Raw genomic sequence first — 22,504 nt, 5'->3', positions numbered from 1 at the left:
TTTTTAAATGGAGATGACCCAAAAAATAAATAAAAATGCGTACCCAATTTACTATGAAGATTCACTTTTACTATTTATAGTTTCTGATTTTCTGGTAACTCACCCACTGTTAATTGTACCAACCCGATCTCCAAAACCCGCCCGCTACTCCAATTTCCAACCCGACAACCCAACACGTCTACGCTGTCGTCTGACGTCATCAATGTCGTACTGAGCTGGCACCAAAGGTTTCATCGTTGGTCGACACGCACGAGGTACGGGTTCGCTTGATGACATGGAAATAGTGTCACGTGATCTGTGCATGTACCAAACCGATTAAAAATGCGATGCAACCAAGGACAACATAGTATCTTCAGTACATTCTTTGCTTATTATTTTCAAACGCCTTTTCTACACTACTATTTTATACTACTCCGTATCAATTTAACTTTTTTTTTTTTTTTGGTTATAAGATCATCACCCACCCAAAATACCAAATGCACATCAAAATAAATATTCTTACACCAAATTTTATTTTTGAGAAAATTGCGAGTTTGGTCCCTGAGTTTTGACCAAGTTTCGACTCATCAGTCCTTAAGATATGACCGCATCTGAGTTTAGTTCTTCTGTTATTGGCGAAGTGGCGAGTTTAGTCCCCGGCCGTTAAATTTAATGGAAAAATTAAAAATAAACTAAAGTTTGAAGGGTAAAGTAGGAAATTCAAATTTTATTCTCTCTTCTTTTCACAACATTGTTATATTAAAACCACTTTCACAACATTATTTTTCATTTCTTAGCCTGTTATTTCAAGATTCTTCAATTTTAAAAGCATTTCAATCATTTTAATATGACTTGTTAGGAACTTGGTTCTCGTATAACAAACTTAAGACTTAGCACAAACAAAGAAACACTTGATCAATTTCTTCAGGCGTGTGAAACACACCGTTCTAAAAGTTTATGACTTCTCTTACTAAACATCAAGGGAAATCAACCATAACTTTTGAAATACAAGAAGATTTCAAATTTCTCAAGTTATTTTTTATGACAAATTCACCAATGGAGTAACCTAAGTTTTTTAGTACATAAAATTCTTTCGTAAGCTCTACAGTAACTTTATCAAGAATCATATATCATGACAATATATAAAAATTATATTATATATACCCATCACCTCCTCTGTCTTCTTAAAAACCAGAGTAAAGAATGAGGAACCTAAGACTCAGTTATGAAAATTCTTAAAATGATTATTGACTAAACTACAGCATACGAAATAATATTTTTTTACATACTAAAAATCTCAAATTATTCCGTTGGTGAATTTCTCATAAAAGAACCCTGAGAAATTTGACATCATTTTGTATCTCAAAAGTTCTGGTTTGATTGCATTTGTTGCTTAGTAAATAAAATAAAAAATTGTTAGGATAGTGTATTTCACACGCCTAAAGACAATGATTAAGTGTTTCTTTATTTGTGCTTAAGTCTTAAGTTTGTTATACGAGAACTAGGATCCTAGTTACTAAAATTATTGGAATGCTTTTAGAATTGAAGAATCTTGAAATAAGAGGCTAATAAGTGAAAAATAATGTTGTGAAAGTGGCTTTGATATAATAGAAAGAATAAAATGTGGTTTTTAAAAAAGAGAATAAATGTGAATTTCCTACATTACCCTTCAAATTTTATTATTTTTATTTTTATTTTTCCGTCAAATTTAACGGTCGGGGACTAAACTTGTCACTTCGCAAATATCTCGGACATTGTACATAATCTTTTTGGGCTTAGTGCTCCAGATAATAAAAGTAATATTTTCCTACCCTCATTTTGTATATCCATACTCGGTTTATAATGGATCTGGGGTCCCATAAAACCATCAACTACTTAAAAAAAAAAAAGAATTACAAAAAATTGAATTGTACTTCCTCTCTCATTTTTTGTGTCTAAATCGATTAACAAGGCTAAGCTTGATTGAAGTTATTTATAATTTAATTTTTCATAATATTAAGTTCAACATTAATATATAAAATTTATATATTTAGAAACTACACTAAAATACTATTAAACACAAAATAATAATAATAATAATAATAATAATAATAATAATAATAATAATAATAATAATAATAATAATAATAATAATCTACTATACTAATAAGAGCCAAAGAGAGTTAGACCTAAAATGGGTAGAAAAAATGGCGGTCAAATTATTTAATCAAATGGATGGTTCAGATGAATTATTTAATCAAATAGATGGTTAAGATAATTTAGATTAATATTATTAATAGAGATTACCTAATTTAACCTTACTTTTATGATTATCCGTTAAGTTTTCCGTTAAATATTCTCTTCTCCGTTAATATTTCGTTAACTTTTAACTTACCCATTAATTTCTATAAGAAAGGTCTTAGGTTCGAACCTCGTCTCAATCAAATTTGACATAATTAAGTTTATCGCTCTATTTACTCTCAACAAAAAATGATACATATGTATTTCTTTAATTTAGAATTATGTGTCTACAATACCTTTATTTGAAAAAATTATTCATTATCAAAAAATTAAATTAAATAAGAGAAATAATTTCATTTGTTATATTGTCTTTATTTTCTCTCATGCAAAGATTCTTTACATTCAAATTTATCAACTGATATTCATTACATTGTCCATTATCATATTTTTACAATATCTTGTAATTAAATATCAAAGTTATAATACAAAATAATGTTATATATTTATTTACCAAGTATTTTATTAATACTATGACAAAAAAAAAAATTAAAATAATTTGAAGCTAATTATATTAACTACTTGGGGATTGGTTGACAAAGAGAGTACTCAAATAACCCAACAAATTGAAGTGGAATCGCTCTATTTTACTCTTATTGAATTAAATAAATTAGTAGTTACACCAAAAAATGATACATATGTATTTCTTTAATACCATGAAAAAAAATAAAAAAGAATAGTTTGAAACCAATCATATTAACTACTTAGGGGATTTGTTGACAATGAAAGTACTCAAATAACCCATTATCCAGCAAATTGAAGCGAGAAACTACCTTTTAATATCATTGGAATATATAATATTTTAAATTTTCAAATTTTTATTAATTTATTTAATCTTTTTTCTTAAACTAAGGATTTATTTATCTACAATAACTCATTCAACAATAATGGTTGAACCAAATGAACCCAAGCAGAACACCTAAAAGAAAGTCCATAGCTCCTATATCATAATCTCATTCCATGACGTTGTCATCTATGCTACCAACAATAACCGAATTGCAAATAACACACTACCAACAAAAAGGAAGAGAACAAATAGTAAAGATGAAGACAATGACAATGTTATTCAAAAGAGAATTAAGAACACTTAGAAAAATTAAAATGAAAAGTAGTATTTATTTAGACTATCATTTTTAGACCAAATATTTAGACTATGGATTTTACAAGGTTGCAAACATTTATTTTAGTAATAATTATAATGAATTTTCTATTTTATTTTGGATTCATATACTTTGAGTTAGATATTTAAATAAAAAAATTCGACATTCAATTACCCATGTATAAACTTCTCCTATATAATCTTGCATTGATATACTTTCAAATATTTAATTAAATATAAACATTGGGCATTCACGTATTCGCGCAATGCGCGTATAAAACTAGTAATAATAATAATAGTTGTAGTAGTAGGAAGATACTAAAAAAGTAAACAAATATGAAAAAAATGATTTTATCAACAAATTGTAAACATAACAAGTAAACTTTGACATAGTGAGTATAAATTTAATTTTTTGTTATAAATACCCTCATATCGAACCAAAATGTACTATATATACAATACTTCATATATCGTATTTAACTTGGCATGTTTATTATTCATTGATCAGATCAATTTTTTCTTTACTTATTTTTTTTAAATTAAATTGTAAATAATTTGTAGTAAATCTCATTAATCGAACTCAACACATAAAATAGGAGGAAGTATTTGGTAATATTGAAGATATGAATAAAGTGAAATTAACTTACTAAGAATTAAAATATGCAAATAACATTATTATATTTTCTTGCATTATCACCGAGGCCTACAATCTTCAAAACAAGCTAAGAAAATAATAAATTAGGATTGTTCCTAGTACATAAATTATGCTCACTAATAGTTTTAAATTAAATATTATAATAAAAATTGAATTGTAAATAAACTCAAACTTGTTAATTGAAATAGATAAAAAATATATATATAATTTTATTTAATTTAGTTCATAGACTTAAAATTTTAAAAAATTTCTTTACACTCATAATTATAAAATTAAAAACAATTGGTGACATTGTTTCTCGTTATCTCTCTTGTATGATTTGTTGGCTATTATGCAAGAACGGAGTTTATTCAGTCTATATCCTCGGGTAATTAATGGTTAACTTGTTGCAAGTTTCTATCGTCACAAAAAAAAAAAAGGAATAAATTGATGTTATTAAATTTAGTCCTTTATTATATTATAAATTTTGCATTATTTTCATAAAATTTGAAACTTAAATTGTGACATTTGACCTCATTAATGGTAATATTGTCAACATTAATCTTATTTACCCACTTTAATTCTTTGTTCTAGTAGGTTTTTTTTTTTTGGAAACAAAATATAATATAGAGCCCTACCGAATTTGAACCGGTGACCTCTGGATCTGCAGTCAAATGCTCTACCACTGAGCTAAGAACCCTTTTGCTCTAGCAGTTATATTCAAACATGACACCTAACATCAAAGTTTTCTTTCAACTATTTGGATGTAGCATTTGATTCTTGAGTTTTAAACCTTATTATCAAATTCAAACCCGATTACATTACTTGTTTTTCTATTTTTCGTGCTTTGAAATGTGATTCAAGTCATTAAAGAACGAGAAGAAATTCATTCTTTTATGAAACTCCACTTTTGTTTTATTGGAATGAAAAATGGGAAAATAAAAATATATTTATATATAAAAAAAAAAGATGAAAAACAAATTTCTTTATTCTAATTACAAAGTATTTGATTTTAATTTCAAGTCTAATTCTAATATTCCAACCAACCGCCCCCTAAGTGCATTGCAAAAAGTTTCAATGAAGTTAAAGAAAGAATTAATAATTGATGAAGTGATTCAAGTGCTTAACGACGACCAACTGGGAGTCTCCAGTACCAGATGGATTAGAGCAACATTATCAATGGTTTTTTTGGAGATAATGTCAGATCTTTTGCCATGTTGGAAGGAGAGAGGAGAAGAGAGAGAGGGTGAGGGAAGCTTCTGCAAATATGGAGATATTAGCACAGTAAATCTGACAAAATATTGAAGGAAGCTTCGCCGCTGTGCGCGTCAGGCGCGCCTCTGGCGCGCCTGACGTGATCTTTTATTTTTTATTTTTTTTGTTTTAAAAATCATTTTTGTTTTTTTTTTCTCCCTCCATTTTCTCTTTCCTAATCACACTTACAAAAACTCCTAAAATACCGCGAAATAACTTCATTGGATGCTTTTACATGAGCTGCTCGTATTAGTGCCTTGGGTTGAACCGTCCTTTTGACCCAAAAAATAGGTAATTTATTAAATCTATCGGGGGATACTAGCTAATAATTTTAATTGTAGCCATCAAATTTTACGAAAAATAATGAGGAATTAGTAATGAAAGGCTAAATTGGACAAAATAACTAAAACTAAGTACAAATTAAATTAAAAAATATTACTATAATTGAGAGCTAAATATAAAAGAAATTAAGTCTTTTAAACATATGGTGTAAATCATACGAAGTCTAATAATGGAAGTACCTTCAACATATTTCAACCAATATTAGTGATGCATTTTTAATTTTAAAAAAGTGACAAAATCATATTTGGGAAAATAATATGAGAGGAAGGTAGGGTTGTGAACTTGTGATTGTAGTTAGTCAAAGACAAGCAGTCTGGTCAAAGTCCAACTTCTCATCTTATCATAGTCTTAAGTCCTTTAATATATAGACATATAAATCTTTATCCCTAAATTCCGGGACACCTTAAATTAATTAATAAAATAATATATTTCTCCCAACACATTACACCTAAAGTGTTTCCATATTTTTGAAGAATGTGCAAAAATTCTAATTTGACTCATCACAGACGAAGTTTCTCTTGTCAGATTACAACTCAACGTTTTTTCTTTTATTATTATTATTATTATTATTATTATTGAAAATTCACATTTTTGTCTTTAAATTGTTTTTTAAGTTATAAATATAATCTCTTTCTTTTAATTTTTACAAAATGTGATCATTTAATTATTAAACAATTTGTGAGTTTAATCTCTCAACTAATTGAGGTATCAAATTTCATTCGTATTTATGATATTATGAGAAAATAAATAATATATTGAAAGTTACAAATATACATTCATAAAACTTTAAATACAAACAAACTTCTTGTTTTTTTTTTTTAAATTAGTTGAGAGATTGAATTCATTATTTCTTTAACAATTAAATGATTAAATTTGAAAAAATTTTAAAAAAGAGACTAAACTTATAACTCGTGAGAATTTGAGGGAGTAAAAGTGTAATTTTTCATAATTTCTATTATTTTTAAATTCTTTTGTTTTTCTTTGAGTCTGTGATGCTAAGGTATGTTTGTTTTGGTGAGAGTTATTTCATATTTTAATCATCAATCAAATTCCCTTTTTTTTTTTTTCTCTTAGTTATTTAAACCCACTCCATTCAATAGTGGAATTAATAACTTGTTCCACATTATTATTATTATTATTATTATTATTATTATTATTATTATTATTATTATTATTATGGCATGTTTACTTCTCAAATAAGTTAAAATAAAATAAAAATTTTATTACACTAAATTTCATTCTACATACAAACCAAAGCATGCCACAAATAAATGTCAAAATCAAGCAATTACTTAAACACATTGACAAGATCAAACATTGCCAAGGACCTTGTAGTCCAATGGCATCAAACCATTCCCTTTATACGGGAGGTGGTGGGTTTGAGCCTCACTTGAGAAAGTAGTTATGAACAGATACTGCATTGTAATAGAGTCAGTAGTATTCACAAAAAAAAAAAAAAAAAAAAAAAAAAAAAGAAGATCAAACATTTATTATTACACCAAAAGTTATTAATTAATAATGAATGCACAATTAAATATTTTTTGAGTTAATACCCAATTTAGTCGTCGACTATAGTGGTTTTTTTCATTTTAGTCCTAAACGACTTTTTTGTGCTTAATTAGGTCGACTTCAATGGTTTTATCCAATTGAGTCTTATGTGAAAATAGCTTGGTAATTTAACCTCTATTAATATCCAATTTAGTTTTCGACTATAGGAGTTTAACCCAAATTAACATTTCACTATAGTGGTTTTACCTAATTTAGTCATTGACTGTAGTGATTTTTTTTATTTAGTTATTGATTCTAACTGTTGAAGACTAAATTGGGTAAAACCATCAAAGTCGAGGACCTAAATAAGCACAAAAATTCATTTAAGACTAAATTGAGAAAACCCACTATAACCGATGACTAAATTGGGTATTAGCTCATATTTTTTATACTTACATAATAACAAGTGCAATGCTTTAAATTTACATCAAGCAATAAGACGTTGAATTTAACCTTTCAGTTTTCTGTCCAAGAATAAATCAATTTAGTGGGTTACATCTTTTAATATTGCCTTGAGCCCTTGACCGGCCCTTCATCTTTTAAAAAATGCTAATTATAGATTTGGCATGATAGAACTTCCTGATGTTGATATCAGTCATACAAATCAGTAGAATACCTTTAAGATTTAATTTTAATTATTACAATTGAGTACTCTATATATGTGTGTGAAATTTTGTAATAGCAAAAAGAAATCATATTCGAGGCACCAACAATCTTACAAATATAATGATAGTTATTTACAGAAATGTCATTGTCCATTGCTATTTATAGTAACCGATACAATATTTTTTAATGTGTATACTATATTGATAATATTCAGTACAACCAAACATGATATGTTTGGTTATATTGAGTATTATCAGCATTGATACTATCTATATCCAAGTAGTGATTCTCACCTAAACTGGTCCCTATATAGAATTAGGTTCAAATGAGAACCTCTATTAACATGTGAACTTGTGTATCATTGTGCACCATTGATCTTACTTGACCTTGTGGTTTATAATGATTTTGATGAGCTGGTAAATATGCATCACTGCATCGGATGCACCACTGCACCACCCCTCAGATCTCGGTTGCCCAATCTCACATCTCAATGGTGCATAGGAATTCACAGGTTCACACCCAAACATTAGTTCTCACCTGAACCGGACGATATATATATAATTAGATATGATATATTATTATACTGTGTATTATCGGTATAGTAAAAAAATCTTATAATTATATATAAGAAAATAAAGCATAACAAGCATGGAATCATGACTATGATATGAATATATAAAATCTTGAAATAATTTAGTAGGTTATTAGTCAAGGGAGTCATAGATTTGGTCCATGTCACTCTAGAAACATGAGAGCCAAATTATATTATTATCTTATTGAAAACTCAATTATATAATCTCTTGAGAAATATAGTTTATTTGAATACAAAATGCATAGCTCAATCATTCAGTAAACAAAGTTTGTATTACATATAAGGGAGGTTAGTGGGAAGCATTATGGAATATTGAAATGGCCAAAAAAGACACAAAAAGGGGTTGACCATTTTTGATTTATGATTAGGATTTATGTTGTTCCCAAGGCTGGGCATGTGAGTGAAGGTTTAGTTTAATGAAAAGATAAAATGCAAGTGTCCTCTTAGAAGTTGTTGGATTAGTGCATGCATGGCCCACTTGTTTATTACTTGTTTTTTAGTTATTATTAAGGATGTTGCTCTCCATGTTTTCCTTCAACTTTTGTTTCCCCCTTTTGACTATGCTCCTTTGGAGTTACTTTTGGACAAGCTAGACAAGTTACTTCCTTTCTTCCTCCTTTTGGGTACCTAGTTTTCTTTCACTCACAACTTTCAACTTAACTTGTTGGATGGGAGATATTAATATATAATATAATTTATAATGAGTTAATTCCATATTTAGTCGATCGTCTTTTCAATTTTGGTCATTGACTTTTAAAGATACCAAATTTAGTTGTGGAGTATTGAATTCTTTAGAATTGTAATCCACTGTAAGATTTTTCATGATGTGCCTTAATATTGAGAGTGAAATTAAGGCTGCTAGAATAAAGAAATTAGGACTTTGTTTCACGCATGTGAGAAACAATTGGCGCAGTGGTCATGACATTTCAATTTACCTTCAACGTTAAAGATTCACACATGGAAAAGCTAATGGTGGATTAGAATTGCAAATGATTCAATACTTAAAGACTAAATTTAATAGCTTTAAAAATCAATGAGTAAAATTGAAAATAAGTGATAGTTAAATTCATGGTTTGCACATGAAAATCGGAATCGGAATTGGAATGAGAATCAAATATTTAGTAATGATAATGAGTTTTGTGAGAGTATTTTGCATGTTTGGTAGTAGGGTGGAATTGAAATGATTACCAATATTGATCTTTGGTTATGTATGACCCTATAATGGGAATATAGGTTTTTAAAATACAAAAAAAAAAAATTAAAAAAAAATTAAAGCAATTGATCCTAATATAATGACATTCAAAGCACCAATATGAACAAAAAATCAAAACAAAAATATGAGAGATATAGTGAGAAGGGATAAGATGAAATGATACACGTTTTTAATTAGGGAAGAGTTTATTACCGAAATGGTCCCTCGACTATTGCGAAATTATCAATTTGGTCCTCGACAATTTTTCGTGCCCAATTTAGTCCCTTGACTTTGAAATTTTTAACCAATTTGGTCCTCCGTTTATTTTACCGTTAAACATCCGTTAAATCGGGACCAAATTGGTAATTTTTCAATAGTCAAGGGACCATTTCAGTGAAAAATTAGTTACCAATTTGGTCCCTTGACTATTGAAAAATTACCAATTTAGTCCCTTGACTATAGCAAAATTACTAATTTGGTCCTGATTTAGCGGATGTTTAACGGTAAAATAAACGGAGGACCAAATTGGTTAAAAATTTCAAAGTCGAAGGACTAAATTGGGCACGAAAAATTGTCGAGGACCAAATTGGTAATTTCGCAATAGTCAAGGGACCATTTCGGTAATAAGGGAATGTGATTTTTAATTGAAAGAGTATTCAAATCGCATAGTTGTCTTAAAAGTTATCAACCAATCAATAACTATGAATTTTATTCTCATTTCTAATGTGTAAACCCATAAACCAAACACACCCTCAGAATTAACTCAGTTATAATATATTGATGAAAGAAAAAGAAACAAGTGAAAGGGAGTCAATATTTTAAAACCATTATGGGACTGAGAATTAAAGTTCCACCAAAATTGCTATTCTACCTTGAAGGTGTTGGCATATAGATGAATTGTTATGACTTAATGAGTGGCAAAAGGTGAAAGTTTCACAATCTTCTACATCTAAATACTGCATACTAAATTAGTGAGCTAAATTTGTAGGAGCAAAATTTCACAATCTAATTACTTTTAGAGTGGTCATGAACTTAACACCCTGTAAAATTAGATGTGTTTATGTACTTTAATTCTCTTTTGTTTTCCCCTTTTTCATTTCCTTTATTTATTCGTGGCTTCCTATTTTCTAATTTAGAAAATATATTTTTATATCCATATTCATTTGCTCTATTTCTTTTATTTTAAAAATATTAATAAAAATTGTTGCATCTAATTTTCTTTTCAATATAAAAGATATATGATCCCAATCTACCTGAACCTGGGAATACTGTCATTATTTTTTATCTACCAAAACAAGAATGTTGCACACACTTCATCTAGCCTACAAACATCTTCGCAAAGCCTAGTACAAAATCTAGGACAACTTACAATTTTTAAGGGCGGCCATACCCACAGTCATACCTCTCAATCTCTCATAAAAATGTCCTAGTTATCTTTTTAGTAAAAGTAATACTATATTTCCTCTTACTTTATACATTTTATTTTTAAGTGACAAAAAAAATAATAGTTATTATACGAGAATATGAATGTACATTAAGTAAAACTTTACTCTTATGTAATAGTTTACAAATCATAAATTAGAAGTAAACCATACTTGAAAAAATATGGAGGTGTTTGGTAAATAGTTGTTAGTAATAATTGAAAAGCTAGATTAAAAAGCTAAGTTAGCAATAATTGAACTCGAGCTTCTAGTATTGATTTTAAATTTCATATTTAACTCTTTATTTTCATGTCATGCTATGAAGTATGATCAATATATATATATATATATATGCCAAAGACCTTGTGGTCTAGTGGTACCCGGTGTCCCGGTTTACACTCCCACATGGATGATGGGAGTGAGTTCAAGCCTCAGTGGAGTCAACTGTTGACTCTGAGAGTCATTAATCTTGCATCGTGCGTAGTTTAAGTGCGTGTGCTTAAGGTGCGTTAGTTGTTGAAAACTTAAGTGTGTTGACCTAAAGCTTTAGGTGCATGGTTTCCTTCTTGAGGTGCATGATTTTCCTTCTTAAGATGCGTGATTTGTGTGCTTAAGGTGCACCTACAGAAGGCTTTAGGTGCGTGATTTTCCTTCTTAAGGTGCTTTGTTTTCCTTATTAAGATGCATCTGTCTAAAGATTTAGGTACGTGGGTTGCCTTCTTAAGGTGCTTTGTTTTCCTTCTTAAGATACGTTGTTTTCCTTCTTAAGATGCGCCATTTTTTTTTTTACAGTTTGCTTCTTTAATTGAGGACGCACTTTTTTTTTTTTTGTGCAGTTCCAAAAACAACAAATATTCTTTATAAGATTTTCTCTACAAAGCCATATTTATGTTAATCAAACTTAAGGTGCATTAGCTTAGAATATTTTTTAAAGAGCATTGATCACCGCAAAACCGCACAAGAAGTTATCCCCGCACCTGAACCCTCCCATATATATATATATATATATATATATATATATATATAGAGAGAGAGAGAGAGACACACACACACACACACTTCACCCATGAAAAAAATTTCCTTCCTAATTCCACCTCTTGACTTGACACTATTTGATTGGATACATCAATCTTTTATTAAAAATTGGTAGTGTTTGTTTCCAAAATAAAAATGATAGCGATATCCAATTCATGTCACCCAATAATTACAAGTCATGTCAGAAGGAGAAATTAGGAAGACAAAGATTAGAAGGGGTATAAAGCATTTTATTCGCCAACTGTGCAAGTGAAGTGCACAGTTGGACAGTTGCACAGTTGGCTAAATCTAAGTTATTGATCTCAATTATTCAATGGCACAGATCTTTTCTCCCAAACTTTATCCATGTGACCAGTTGAGCTAGCCATGCGGGAAAAATTAAAAAAAAAATCATTTCCTTAAAACATACTTGGTATTACAAGAGTTTTACTTTTCAAAAGTACGTAACTATATCATTTTGTTGTATTGTTCCTAATGGCATCTCTTACCCCATAATTAACCACATAATTAGCTTGGGAAAGAAACAGTAATAATTAGAATAAGCATATAATAACTACTCCCTTTGAAAATGAAGAAGAAGAAGACAATGAAGAGGATAGATTAGAAGTATTTGGTTTTAATATATTTTTGCATATAACCCGGAAACACATGTGCACATCATCAATAAAATACTACAAGTGATGTACCCAATTGTCAAATCTTTTGAGACTCTCTAGGTATATATATGAATATATATGAAGCCAAAATCTTCATTGTCCTTTCTCTTTCTTTTGCCTCCACTGTTTCAACCTAACCTTGTTGGAGTTTTTAATTCTTTTTTTTACCCTTATTATTTTGTTTCTTCTTTTTTTTATTATTATTATTAAGTTCACTCAAACATTCTTCCATGCCTTCAATTCCTCTTATATGCACCTACACCTACACCTACTCCCCTACTATAATCTATAGGTCTTGTTAGCTTTACTAGTAGTAGTAGTATTAAAATGAAGGAGAATTAAAATTAGAATCCATTGAAAGGGTTAGCCAGAGGTAGAGGTAAAGAAAAATTAAAGGTGTATTTAGAAATCAGGAAAAAGAATTATGGAAAACGGCTCATTTTTTAAGAAATATTTTTCTTTTTGGTGTTTGGTTGCATTTTAGAAAACTGTGTTGGTGTGTTTGGTTCATTTTTCAGAAAATGAACAAAATTGTATAATTAAACATTGATTGAACAATGATTTTATTAAATTTATATTTAAAAAAAAAAAACTGCTTCTAGTTCGAACCGGTCTCCGTAAACCAGAAAACTGGTTAAGTCTTTGTTTGACCTTCTCTGCCCAAGAAATAGTGAAACCTTTTGTATGGAGAAGCTCCCTGTAAATGAGTTTTCATTGACCAGAAATGATTTTTCATTCACTTTAATATTTCCCCATTTTCAAACACACCCTAAAGAGGCCTTAAAACACTTAAAAAAAAAGAAAAAAAAAAAGAAAAAAAAAAGATTTTGAGGACTAAAGCTAACACTAGCTTAGGTATCAAGGGTTTAGCGAAAGATTGCACCAGTTCTAAGTGCGGCAATCATGACAATGAACGAGTGATACTTTAACAACGGTTTAAACTAATACTAGATAACGTCAGTTATTTCAACAGTTTCGAGCACTAAGTGTCTACGTTCTACATAGTTTAGAAAGCGAAAAATGTCTGAAGGGCAATGCTAGATGCTTGCCTAAACTAAATAATTAACATATTTTCTCAACTTTACTATTTAGTTACTAACATGATCTTCAAAAATAAAAAAGTTATATTTCCTTTTTATCCCAAATATTGAAACATTTGATTTATAAGCAAGAAAAGATTGCTTAAAAGTGTAGGGGAGTGGGGGAGGAACAGGAAGAATCCATCAATGATCAAATGACACAATGACAGCAACACTATCCCACCTTTCCCTCTCTGTCTTCTTGCTCAAGTCTTTATAAATACCCTCTTTCACACTCTCCACTCTCCACTCACTTCTTCACTTCTCAACCAATCATTTTTTTTTCTACTCTTCCAAACCAAAACCTTAGAAACCCCAAAAACAACAAAATTTTAAGAATTTTCCAATATTTGTAACACTTGACAACATACTACACAATTATGTCTTCATCCAACACCTCACCATCACAACACCAACACCATCACCACCACCAACAACCATTTAGCCTCTTCGAGCCCATCCGCACCCCGACCGGGTTCTCGTGGCTACAGCGCAACACGGCGGTGGCCCAGCCGAGCGAGAAGCGGGGGCGGCGCAAGCAGGCGGAGCCGGGGCGGTTCCTCGGCGTGAGGCGTCGGCCGTGGGGCCGGTACGCGGCGGAGATCCGGGACCCCACCACCAAGGAGAGGCATTGGCTAGGCACCTTTGACACTGCCCAAGAAGCTGCCCTAGCCTATGATAGAGCTGCCCTATCCATGAAAGGAGCCCAAGCAAGAACCAACTTCATTTACACAACTGATTCTTGTTACACCACAAACACAAACAACCCCTTTGATCTCCACCCCCAAAACTCCTCCTCTTCCTCCCCTCCCTTCATCCTCACCTGCACGCCGGAGAAGAAACCCGCCGCCGTCCCGCCGCCCCCGGTGAGCTCATCGCCGCCACTATTGGGTCAGTCAGATAATGAGACTTGCTCTCAATCATCCTATGGGTCTTCCCCTCAAGAAAACTCTCTGTTTTTCTCCCCACATGAAGAAGACAACTCTGGGTACTTGGATTGTATAGTGCCTGATACAATCTTGAGACCCCCCAACACTAATACAACAATTTCCCAAGAAACCAATGAAAATGGAAACTATTACACCGCCCCACAAAATTTTCCTTGGTTTTGGGAAGGCCAACAGTCATGGGATATGATGAATTCATGCGATGACCTAACCGCCATACTAAACAACAACAACAACAACAAAAGTTCAATGTCGTACGAGGTGAGGAATGCATGCATGGGCATGGAAAATGATGAAAAACCAGCCATTATTGGGAGCTTTGATAAGGTCATGATGATGCAAGGAGGAGGAGAAGGAGCATCATCATCAACAACAACTTGCTCTTATGCCTATGGAGATGCCAATGACTATGGCTACTCCCTTTACTAAATGCATTAATGCCAAACTTGATGTGGAAAGGAGGAGAAGAATCATCGAAGTCACCATTTTCAGTCAAATACTGTCTACTAAACTACTAAATTAAGTCTGTGCTGGCTAAGATGTTGAGTTACCAATTTCTACTGGCCTAATGGGATGGCATGAAAAATGGTTTTAATGTTTTTTGTTTTTGAATATGAAATTTTGGCCCCTCTTTTTATAATGTGGGTGTAATATTTTATATTTGTTAAGACTTATAATGAAGTAATGGTTTTTGATTAATCTAATGCATGTCTTGTGTGTGTTTGTATAATGCAATGCAAAAACCCTAAAAATATTGCATGAACCTTATTATTATAAGTGCATGTTCTTTTGGAATACATTGGATTTTGTGCTACTCAAATCATTATGTTAATTAGGTACCTTATGCCCATAGCATTGATTTTTTCTATTCAAAATAATAATAAGCTATAATAATATCTATTATTAAATTATACTCTATTTGTCTCATTTAATTATGTACTAATTGCTTGACCAAACTTAATTTAATTATAATTCAATTTTCAATAATATTAAGTTCAATATTATCATATAAAATTTATTTATTTAAAAATTATATTAAAATACTATTAAATAAAAATAACAATAATACTTTGCGTGTCATTCATTACTGTAGCATCATTTCCATAAATTTTATATCAAACCGTTAAATGGTTGGTGCCTTGGTAGATATGATTTTTTTTTTTGTTTTTTTACAGCAGAACATAGAAATAACTAAACAGACAAATCAACAAAGCAATTGACACAGTTACTGTTAGGTGCATTTAGTGAATAGATGTTTTAATTTGAAGTAATATACTATTCTCAAAAATCTCAAGAATATGAGAAGAATGTAAAATAAACTAATAATAAAGTTTTTTTTTTTTTTGCAACATAATAAAGTTTGAAATCTCACATTTCTTGAACCAAACAATGGAATGTGATATTATAATATTTACATTTTTTAAGTTAAGTGAAATAACCAAAACCAATGCCCCCTTTACTACTTAACTCTATAGGACTTGGCTCTTAGTATATATATATATTTTTTTTGAAAAAGGCTCTTAGTATATATAGGAATATCAATCTTAATCTAAAACGATGGGTTGACCCGATAAGTCATCTCTAAAATTTAGTGAGCTAGCTCAATAACTTAAACCATTTAATGTTTATTCTTTGTTTCACATGGAATGTAAAACAAACTATATAGAGAATTTATATACAAGCTCATCTTTAGAAATTTTTATTAAATTTGTAAATAAAATTTGAATAAATTTATTACAAAATAAAATATTTTGTATTAAAATAAATAATAAAAAACTTATGTTAATTATTACATTATAGTATAAATATATTATTTATTTTTAGTTTTAGAATTTAAAAATTAAAATTTATATTGATTGAATGATGTATAAATTTTTATTTATTGGTGTAAATGTGCTATTTTATCAAAATCAAAAGTTAAGAACGGTAATTTAAAAATGTCAAAAATTTTAATTAAGTCTACCCGATAAACCTGACAGCCCAAAACCGATGAGTTAGCCGATTGACATTTTTTGTCAACATTTGGGGAGTTGGATAAAATTATAGAAAACTACATTGGAGTTACTGTTTTGACTACTCCACTTTTTAGTCAAAAACAGTAACCCCCTTACCGTTTAGGTTTAATTTTACAGATCAGGACAATAGTGGAGTTGAACCTCTCCCTTAATGAGGTAGATTTGCAGAACATATGAATCAAAGTAATAATTAAGGAAGATGATATCAAAGATGGCTCCTCACATGAAAGCTCCACAATTCCTTTGAGTTAATACCATATAAGATCCTCCGAGTATAGTGATTTTGTCACGTTTAGTCCTAAACTTTTAAATTAGCCACTCATGGTTCTTCGACTTTCAAATTGTTACCATTTGCGATACCAAGTTAACCACCTATGGTCCTTCCAAGAGGACCACAGCTGATTAAATTTTAAAAGTTGAAGGACCATAAATAATAAACATAGACCACAGATGGTAACAATTTAAAAGTCGAGAGACCACGGGTGGTCAATTTAAAAGTTTAGGACTAAACGTAGCAAAACCATAATACTCGGAGGACCCCATATGGCATTAAGTCTAGAAATGTATGTACAACCTTAAGAATCATATAATGCTGCTAAACCATAAAAGGTTTGAGGTGGTACACCAATTTCTGGCAAACCTAATTTTTTGCAAAATTCAAATGAATACAAGTTAACTATGCCAATTACTATAGCCCTATTATCTCTTTCTCCACCAAATTCAAACTCAACATATTTTACCTAAAAGAGGATGTGGCCACTATGCTACACCCCAACCTGCCTTTGGCTCCCCATAACTCCACCCTCCAAATTTTTGTGCACAAACAAATAGTTCAAGCAGCCTAGCAAGCAAATACGACAAAAAGGAACATCTATAATCAACATCATGAGATGATCATTGCCACGAGGTTATGATCGTCCATAAATTAACCTAATAATCCAACAAATTGAATCTATAACAAGCCTATTACCAAATTTCTTGTAACTTATCACATCTTAAAAATGAGAAAAGCCATGAACATGAGATTACCAAACACACAGCAGTTGCAAAATCCTATAGTCAACCATGGCGTTCGAAAGCACCGCATCATTGGAACGTACTCATGAGAAGCATGTACTATCAAAAAGTAAATGGATAAAAATAAAAAAGGCATTTCTTAAAAAGTTACGGTATGAAATGTGTATATGATGGTAATTTACCAGGTCCTGAGTAATTCATATATCAACATGACAAGTATTGATCTTATCACATAAAATTCAGCATAAACAGACACTTGCCTTGCTTGTTGTTCTCGGAATCATCTGTTTTTTTTTCCCGCTAGAAGAGCTCCAGACAAAAAGGAGACTTTGAAATTCACTCCTAATTAGTCAGGTCCCAATTCCTGAGGGAGGTGAATGAATGTAAAAGGGAGAACAACGGAGTAGGAGGAATCTTTTTGGTCCCTAATTTAAATGACTACAACATAAATAAACACAAGGAAGCTCCAAAATTGGGCACAAATACAGACTACTAAATCGAAAGTGGGGCGTCTTTTTGGGTTATTGAAGGTTTTTTTGGGGTCTTTGATGAATGGAGTTCACTTATTGACAATGGGGTTTGATTGCGATATAATGATTTTATGAGAACTGATGAACAGAGGTATAGTGTGCTAGACTCCTAGGTCGGGGTGGAGTGAAAATTGTGATGATCAAGACAAGAAGAGCTTCCTATGACTGGACTACCACCAAAAATAATTCTGCATAATTATCATTGAGCAATGAAAAAAATGTGATCACTCAATCTTTTAGCTTGATGTGTGAACCTCACCTCCATGACCCATACTACTGCTCCCACTCGCAGAATAACTCTGTCCAGACTGCTGAAGACCGGGATGGGGAGCGGGACCGGTCACTGAAAATATTGAACCAACTGCACCACTAGAAGTGTTCATGGACGATATCTGGGTAGAGAAGGCTTCCTGGTTGGATCCAGTGGTAAGATTGGGCCTTAAGTCTGAAGATGAGGATGATGGAGCCAAGGTGCCCATAGAAGATCCAACAGGGAAGGGAGCAACAGGCATATCGGCAAGTGAAGATGCAGATGGACTATAACTCAGTGTTCCCATAGGATGGTCAAATTTGCAAGTAGGTCCAAATTTGCATACCCCATTTTGTGAATAGTGTAAGCAAACCGGTGCATCCTAAAAACAATCAAAAAAGTTGAAAGCAAGTTGCATCATTAATATATACAAAACACAGTTGAGAGACCAATGGTTATCCAAGGATATGAATTTTACGTCATCAACTCACATGCACATGAAAGAGGGAGAAAACTGAACATTAAAAGGTCGGTAACACACTGTAATAAGGAGTTGTTGAAGTGCAAGTCTGTAGAGGTGCTTCACAAGCAAGAGAGAAAATTAAATAGAATGTATTCCCTTGCAATTTAGGTGCTAGTGAGAATGAGCTAGAAGTAAGATACTAATTCCATACACCTCAATGTTCAAATATTGATGGTTCAAGACATTTGGAGGCGGCCTCTCTAAAATGGTTCTGTATAGAGTCTAAAATTGAAAGCCTACTGCTTTCTATACACATGCAAATACCCACAAAGAGAGGAAAGTCGGCCCAATTACAATGAAAAGCTTCAATTTGATGAGTCATGATGCAAAGTGGTATAAATATTCAATCCAGGATTCCAGTATTCATGGTTTGTGTGTTTCAACATTGGATCAATTACCATCCTTTAATAATGAACTATGGACGATCATTAATATGTTCCATGACCTCCTTAAAAGTATCTTTATTGAACAGACTGCATATTATGATGCCTTACCGGACGTAGAGGAAGACCAATGGGGCTTAGGACAAAATTTGCTTTTGATGCACTCCATTCTGGCGGATGATGATATCTACATGAAGATCCATACTTACAATCCCCGGTCTTCATGTAATATTGGCATTCTGGTTCACCAGGTCTTTCAGGAAATGCATGTTCTCTCTGACTGATCCGTGAAGGACCAGTGGCAGAACCGGCATACATATAAACTCCTGAATAGGGAGGCGCTGAAGGAGATAATGGTGTTAGGCCATAAAATTGTCCAGCTCCAGCAGCAGACTGAGTACTGGGGGAAGCTGCTGGACTAACAGGTGCCTGTAGTGCAGAATTTTAATGACAGCAAAAAGTGTTATTTGCAGTAAATAAGTAAATTCCAAGTCAAGAACAAAAAATAGTGATGTTAAAAATATCTACCGGATAAGGAGTCCAACCCCCTGGAACTGGAACTACCCCTGGGGGAAACAACATAGGGCTATAAGCTCCGGGCATATACGAGCCATGAAGCAGTGCAGGCCTTGCAATTGACCAGTTGCCAGCCATTACTCCAAATTGTTGAGATGATTGAGCAGAGGGAGACTGCACTGCTGGATAAATGGACGGTGCGGCAACAGCTGCTGCTGTTGGCAACGGTCCAGGCGCAGCAGTTGGTGCTGGCATTTCTGCACCAGCGGGCTGCGGATGATGAAATTTACAGGTGACCCCAAATTTGCACTGCCCTGTTTTCATATAGTATGAACATTCCTTTTCACCCTGTTACAAGAATTTTATTAGCAAATTTAGTACATACTTCAGAATTAATATCAGAACAACCATAATCTAATAATCCCAAAAAAAAAAAAAAGGAATGAAAACTGTGCAAGAGCAGACCGGTCGCAATGGGTATCCATATATATTCATCATCACTAGGGTTGATCCACCTCCCTGCCTTGGGTGGTGATACTTGCAAGAAGCACCAAATTTACACATTCCCGTCTTCATATAGTACTACAAATTCAAAGTAGAAAAAATCCACAAATAAGTTTTAAAAAAAAAACCCTTAATTACAGTTAATGCAACTTTCATATCATAACTGCAAAAGTCCCTCACCCAAACAAGAAACTGTTGAATATAAATCATCTGTTTTACATAACTAGCACTTTACAGGTGATTAAACAGAGCAGCCATTCATTAAAAATCATTGCAGGCATTATAAAGGACTATATAAAAACAGAGCGCCCTTTTTGCCTAAAACTTTTTAGCATTTAGATATTCAATCCTAAGGAGAGATGGTCGAACCAATGAAATGCAAACTTACACCAACAAGAGAGACGCCAAAGAAAAGATTCTTATGAGCAAAAAGAGTAATCAAATTCATCTTTCATTACATCAAAAGAAAAGTTAATATTCAGAGGACCTAAGTAAGGAACCTAGTGCTTCTGCACAGTATAGGAATCCAATGCAATGATGACAAAAACTTGTGGAAAAAAAATAATAAAAAGAATAAAGAAGAGGGCAACAGAGAACTTCTAGGACATAAAAGCAGGGGAATCATAACAGTTTAGTACTAATACCACTGTATACTTCTACAATCAGCCAGTAGAATAAGTTTCAGTTCGACAGACATAAACCAAGGCAATTGAAGGAACTATCAATGAAGATAAATAGTAATGTAGCACAATTTCAGATCCACAGAGACAAATAACATGATCAGATGGATGTAAAGCTCAAAAATGCTGTACCGCTGATTCTGAACAAAGAATGACAAGCAACAAATACTTGTATATCTTCTTGGATAGACAACTAAAAGATAGACTACAAACACGGCATAATAGCAAATGCAGTGATCTAGAGCAAAGTTTTCAAATTCTAAAAATGGAAACCATCTCCATCTTTCAAGGAAAGAACATCAAAATCTGTTCACGATCAATAGAAGAAGTTGTAACATACAGAACTAAAAGACCAATTATCAAGGAGTGTGCCAGCAATTACTTATAGTTTCCATCTAATTAATCAACCAAAATAAGGAAAAGGACAAAACCATCGGTAACTCTAAAATAACTAATAGAAATAAAGTGGTTGTTTATCTACTACAACCATGGCATTTCTATCAAGTGCAATTTCCATTGTCAATCATTTTACAAAAAGCAGCATCGTTCACATTGAACATCAAAGATAACTCCGTTTAACTCCTCGACACTTCAAGAATTTCAATGCAAATATTAAAAAAAGGGAGAAAACATAAATGCATATCTAACAGGAAAATGATCAGACACTTAAAAGCTAGTAACTTTTGTGGACCCACAAAAAGCATTCAAAAGTGACAGACAAACTTCCATTTGAACTGAACCATCAATAAAGGATCAGATAGTAAAGGAGAAAGTCATATACAGATGTAACAGATCATATCACATTCCCAAATAAAAGAAAAAGACAAGTAAAACAGACGCTTAAGTCTTTTAAAACCAACAATGGGAAAGGTAACACAAAGTATAATTTCATCAGCATCATCAGCTCAAAATTAGAAGAAAAAGCTTCCATAAGACAAATTCATTATAAGCAAAGTAAATACACTAAAGAAGCCAAAGGCCTTGTGGTCAAGCGGCATGAAGGGATTCTCCCAAGTGGGAGGTCATGGGTTCGAGCCTCAGTGGGGGCAATGTTGACTTTGTTGTTGACTTTGTTGGGCTTCAGTAGGTTGAGAAAGTATATGGACAGATACTACATGTAACAGGGTCAATAGTATTCAAAAAAAAATACACTAAAGAAGAACAAGCTGGCAATAAGCAGAACAGAAGCTCAAGTAAACAATAAGGAGCAGCTGGAAACATTATAAAAGAACAAATGTCCAGCAACTGAACATTCTCATTCTCACCTCACCTGTTTGATAATTCACTAAACAACCAAAACCAGAAACTCAGAAAGTAAGGAAATCTACCTGACAAAGCGGCTGACCCACTCTCTCTGGATACTCCCCTCCACTAGCCCTCATAGCTCGCACAGCCTAAACCGGGGGGGGGGGGGGGGGGGGGGGG

General features: G+C 32.1%; 2 protein-coding genes and 1 non-coding gene across 4 annotated transcripts in view; 1 reads left to right on the top strand and 2 right to left on the bottom strand.

Moving 5' to 3' along the window:
• Nucleotides 1-4,617: 4,617 nt before the first annotated feature.
• TRNAC-GCA lies at nt 4,618-4,689 on the bottom strand. Its single transcript has one exon. It is a non-coding gene; the product is annotated as a tRNA-Cys (tRNA).
• Nucleotides 4,690-14,094: 9,405 nt separating this feature from the next.
• On the top strand, nt 14,095-15,221 carry LOC116015020 (ethylene-responsive transcription factor ERF086). The gene has a single exon (XM_031255002.1). The coding sequence runs from the start codon at nt 14,095-14,097 to the stop codon at nt 15,088-15,090; it is 996 nt and encodes a 331-aa protein (XP_031110862.1). The 3' UTR covers nt 15,091-15,221.
• Nucleotides 15,222-17,803: 2,582 nt separating this feature from the next.
• LOC116014744 (zinc finger CCCH domain-containing protein 32-like) overlaps nt 17,804-22,504 on the bottom strand; it is a 6,036-nt gene continuing 1,335 nt past the window's right edge. The window contains exons 3-8 of one of the 2 annotated variants that reach the window (XM_031254691.1): nt 22,408-22,473; nt 20,361-20,477; nt 19,908-20,243; nt 19,491-19,808; nt 18,483-18,855; nt 17,804-18,057 (exon numbers count right to left, since the gene is read on the bottom strand). In XM_031254691.1, the coding sequence (XP_031110551.1) occupies nt 18,044-18,057; nt 18,483-18,855; nt 19,491-19,808; nt 19,908-20,243; nt 20,361-20,477; nt 22,408-22,473 (1,224 nt within the window). In that variant the 3' untranslated portion in view covers nt 17,804-18,043. Of the gene's footprint in view, nt 18,856-19,490; nt 19,809-19,907; nt 20,244-20,360; nt 20,478-22,407; nt 22,474-22,504 lie in introns of both variants that reach the window. The other variant, XM_031254690.1, reaches the window with a different exon arrangement.

The sequence above is a fragment of the Ipomoea triloba genome, chromosome 4, assembly GCF_003576645.1.
Source record: "Ipomoea triloba cultivar NCNSP0323 chromosome 4, ASM357664v1".
Lineage (NCBI taxonomy): Eukaryota > Viridiplantae > Streptophyta > Magnoliopsida > Solanales > Convolvulaceae > Ipomoea > Ipomoea triloba.
This window is presented reverse-complemented; position numbering and strand designations above follow the sequence as displayed.

Bases quoted from the DNA above. Each gene is read 5' to 3' on its own strand.
- LOC116015020 (XM_031255002.1), top strand. From the start codon at position 14,095: ATGTCTTCATCCAACACCTCACCATCACAACACCAACACCATCACCAC.